At 46.1% G+C, this 3,803-nt stretch overlaps 1 protein-coding gene across 1 annotated transcript; it reads right to left on the minus strand.

Annotated features, from left to right (window-relative positions):
• Window positions 1-1,099: 1,099 nt before the first annotated feature.
• Window positions 1,100-2,509, minus strand: LOC116268421 (uncharacterized). Its single transcript, XM_031650070.1, has one exon. It carries the CDS (start codon window positions 2,507-2,509, stop codon window positions 1,100-1,102), a length of 1,410 nt encoding a protein of 469 aa, XP_031505930.1.
• Between the last annotated feature and the right edge of the window lie 1,294 nt (window positions 2,510-3,803).

Raw genomic sequence — 3,803 nt, forward strand, 5'->3', positions numbered from 1 at the left:
GCAAAGAGTGGTGAGAGGCAGTTGGTGATGCACATATTGGTCGTAGCATCAGCGAAGGCGTTTGAAGCAATATCGCAGAAACTAACACAGAGTCCCTTGGAAGGATCGCCAAACAATCCGGTGGCACATTGGTCTGCAGTTACGCAGGTCTGGGTCAATTCGTCTCCGAACAAGGTCAGTAAGCTTGTTGAGGGGCACACCTAATAGCAGATACCGTTGTAGGCATATGATTCATTGTAGCATCGGCTGACGCACTTTTTAAGGAATGGATCTGCGTTTGTTCCTGATGAGCAGGAGGATGCTCCAACGCATGTCTTAGTTGCGTCATCTGCGTATTGGGATCCATTGCAGGTTGGTACACATAGTCTGTTGGTGGAGTCAGCGTACATCATTGAGTAACCTGTTGAGCTACAGTTGAGCACGCAGGTACGTGAGAAGGGCTCTCCAAAAAGTGAATCGGCTCCAGGGCAGACATCTTGGCATAGCCTATTGACGCTATCTTTGAATTGGTACTCTTGGCAATTCAAGTTGCATGTATTATTGAAAGTAGAGCCAAAGTATCCACTAGGACATTGGGTAACGCATGCCATAGTTAGAGGGTCAGAAAAGTATCCAGAAGGACAATAATATACACAAATACCGTATCCCTGTGAGAGTGGTTTATGCTTAAATTGGTTATTGCTACAGACATTTGTGCAAGTATGGGTGAAGTTATCTGCATAGAAATTTGGAGAAATCAAGCATTGAGTCACACAATATTTGGAGTTGGAATTGGCGAAATACCCGAATGGACAATATTGCAGGCATGTGCTGTTGGGAGGGTATGCGAAATAGCCTGAAGGGCAACTAGTAACGCATTTGAATGAAAGTGGATCGGCGAAATACCCTGAAGTGCAAACCGCAACACAGGCCGGAGGGTTTGTTTGTGAATCCGCAAAGTAGATATTGCTGCAGTTCATCAAGCACATTCTCTGCCTATTATCAGCGTAGTAGTTGTTAGGACATCTAGTGACGCACTTTTGAGTTGTTGGGTCAGCGAAAGTGCCATTACTGGCAGGGCACGATATCACGCATCTTCCTGTGCTCTGATCTGCGTATGTCATAGGAGAACTGAGCATGTGCTGACGCATGCGCCCTTTTCGTTATCAGCGTATTTGTTTGACCCGCAGACAGTGAGGCACTTTTTACTACTATCAGCATAGTATCTAACAGGATTGATGGGGCAGTTCACCACACATTTGTAAGTAGTCGGGTCGGTGTAGTAGCCAGCAGGACAACTCGAGACACAGGTTTGAGTTGTACTGTCAGCGTACATATTGGTGGTTCCGTTGAATGTGCAGTTTAGGACACAAACAGATGCCAGCAAGAAGTAAGGAGGAGGGCAGAATGAAACACAAGAAGAGTTGACGCTGTATTGGTATGTACTTGCTGGGCAAGTTGCAACGCAGACTCTGTTGACGAGGTCGAACCATGATGCATTAGAGGGGCAAGTTGTGACACAGGCCCTTACTGGAGTGATTGAGGCAAATGTCATAGGATTTGATGAACATACCAGGACGCAAGATAGTGATTTAGTATCAGCATAATAGGGGGATTGACATGTAGTTGTGCAGCTTAAGTTTAGAGGATTGTAGAAATATCCAGTTGTACAGTTACTGACACAGCTCAGCGTTAATGAGTTCTTTAGCAGTCCGGTACTGCAAGAAGACGAGCATAATCCTGTATATGGATCTGCGTAGTTGGATCCGTAGCAGGCAGTAATGCACTGGCGAGTGGTGGAGTCACCAAAGGTCCCATTAGTGCAGCTTAACACGCAAGAAGTAGTCTGGTTATTGGCGAAATAATTAGCTGGGCAGGCACTGGGGAGAACGCAAGTTTGGCTAACAAGGTTGATGTAGTATCCGTTAGGGCAGAACTTTACGCAATTCTTACCAAAAATGTAAGTGTTGTTGGGGCATTCGGAAACGCAGGTCAAAGAATCGTCACTAGCATATGTACCATTCGGGCAGGAAGATGCAGAGACACATTTTTTAGCAACCAAATTGGCGTAAAGAGTGGTATTCGCGGCAGAGCTAATGGGGCAAGAGCTGACACATCGGTTAGTCGTTGGATCCACCAGGAAAGGACAGGCAGCTACACAGCTCATGTTCGCGTCATTCATGTACCCAGTCGTGCAAGGAGAGATGCAAATGCTATTTGTGGAATTAGAAGCCCATGCGTAGAGATACTGAGGGTAGGTTGGGCAATTAGCAGTGCACGTCATGGTATTTGGCTCGCGATATGTCTTGTAGCTTGAGTTGTAGGTACAGGTCGGCTGGCATGTTCGGTTGTTAGCGACATCACGATAAAGTCCACTTGTTATGCATGTTGTCACGCACAGCCTTGTTGGAGTGGTTCCTGGGTCTCCGAAATACCCCGGAGAATTAGCGATAGTTATTGGGCAGATATCGATGCATATTCTCTTTTCGATAAAGGCGAAGGAAGGCACAGGGCATGAAGGCACACACATCTTGGTAATGTTCTACCCGTAAAACACTTGGTTATTGGACGAGTTGCTCGTGCAGAAGCCGGTGCAAAGGTTAGTGAAATTATCAGCCCATGTTCCACTTGGGCAATTGACAATAGGGTCATTGATGCACATTCTTGTGACAGAATTACCCCAAGTCGCAGTCATGCAGACCTTCACACATGTCCTGTTGATTTATACCTGTGCAAAGTAACCAACTGGGCATTTAGGGGCGCACATGTCAGTTGTATTGTCTCCGAAAGTGTCAGAAATACCTAGAGATGCGTTAGCAGCCGGACAGACATAGACGCAAAGTTGAGTTGTGTTGTCTCTGAAGTAGTTGAGGCCCGGACAGACTGATGTACAGAGGCCGTAGCCACTTGAAATCTCACCGTAGTATTGATCTGGACATTTGGCCACGCACCGGTTCGTCTTAAAGGGATCAGCATACGAGTAATAGGTGGAGTTGTGCGGGCAATAATACACGCAGGATTGGGTGGTGTTTTCAGCAAGCATAGTAGTGGGGCAATTGATAGGAGTCACACATGTGTAGGTGATATTCTCTGAGTATGTGAAAACTGGTGCAGTTGAGCATTGCGTAACGCAGACGTTAATTTGCTTATCTGCAAAGGAGAAGAACTATCCGCATCCTGAAACAACCAAACACATCCTTGTGTTATTTTCAGCATAATATGGATTGGAACAATTGGCAACGCAGTACCAAGTGGTATTGAGGCCGTAGTTCGGAGAGGTGCACTTGGGAATGCACATCTTTGTTGCATTGTCAGCATAGTAGTGTAAGGTGGCCACTGTTTGGCAGTAAACTGGAAGCACGCACATATTGCTGACGGTATTGCCGAAGTATCCAGCGGAGCAGTTCATTGAGCTGTTATAGCATTTGCCAGTTATTGGGTCACCGAAGAATCCTGGCCCACAGTTACTCACACAAATTCTTGTTGTATCCAGTGCGTACGAGTTAGGAGGACAACTGTTTTGACAAGCTGGTGAGACAGTACTATTGACTCCAAAAGTTCCAAGCGTGCATAAGGTGGTGCATTGTTTGGTAAAGTTATCTGCATATTATAGTATGGTGGAGTTGCAGTTGAGGACACAAAGGTTGGTGTTTTTGTCTCCATAATATGTTTGAGAGCAGTTGAAGACGCATTGGAACGTAATGGGGTCACCGAAGGGAAGTGATCCCGAACAAGCGCTGCACAGTCTTGTATTGTTATTACCGAATAGACCAGTTCCGCATAGCTTGGCCTCAACGCATCGATAGCTTCCAGTGCCGTAGAGA

This window comes from Nymphaea colorata, unplaced genomic scaffold, assembly GCF_008831285.2.
Source record: "Nymphaea colorata isolate Beijing-Zhang1983 unplaced genomic scaffold, ASM883128v2 scaffold0273, whole genome shotgun sequence".
Lineage (NCBI taxonomy): Eukaryota > Viridiplantae > Streptophyta > Magnoliopsida > Nymphaeales > Nymphaeaceae > Nymphaea > Nymphaea colorata.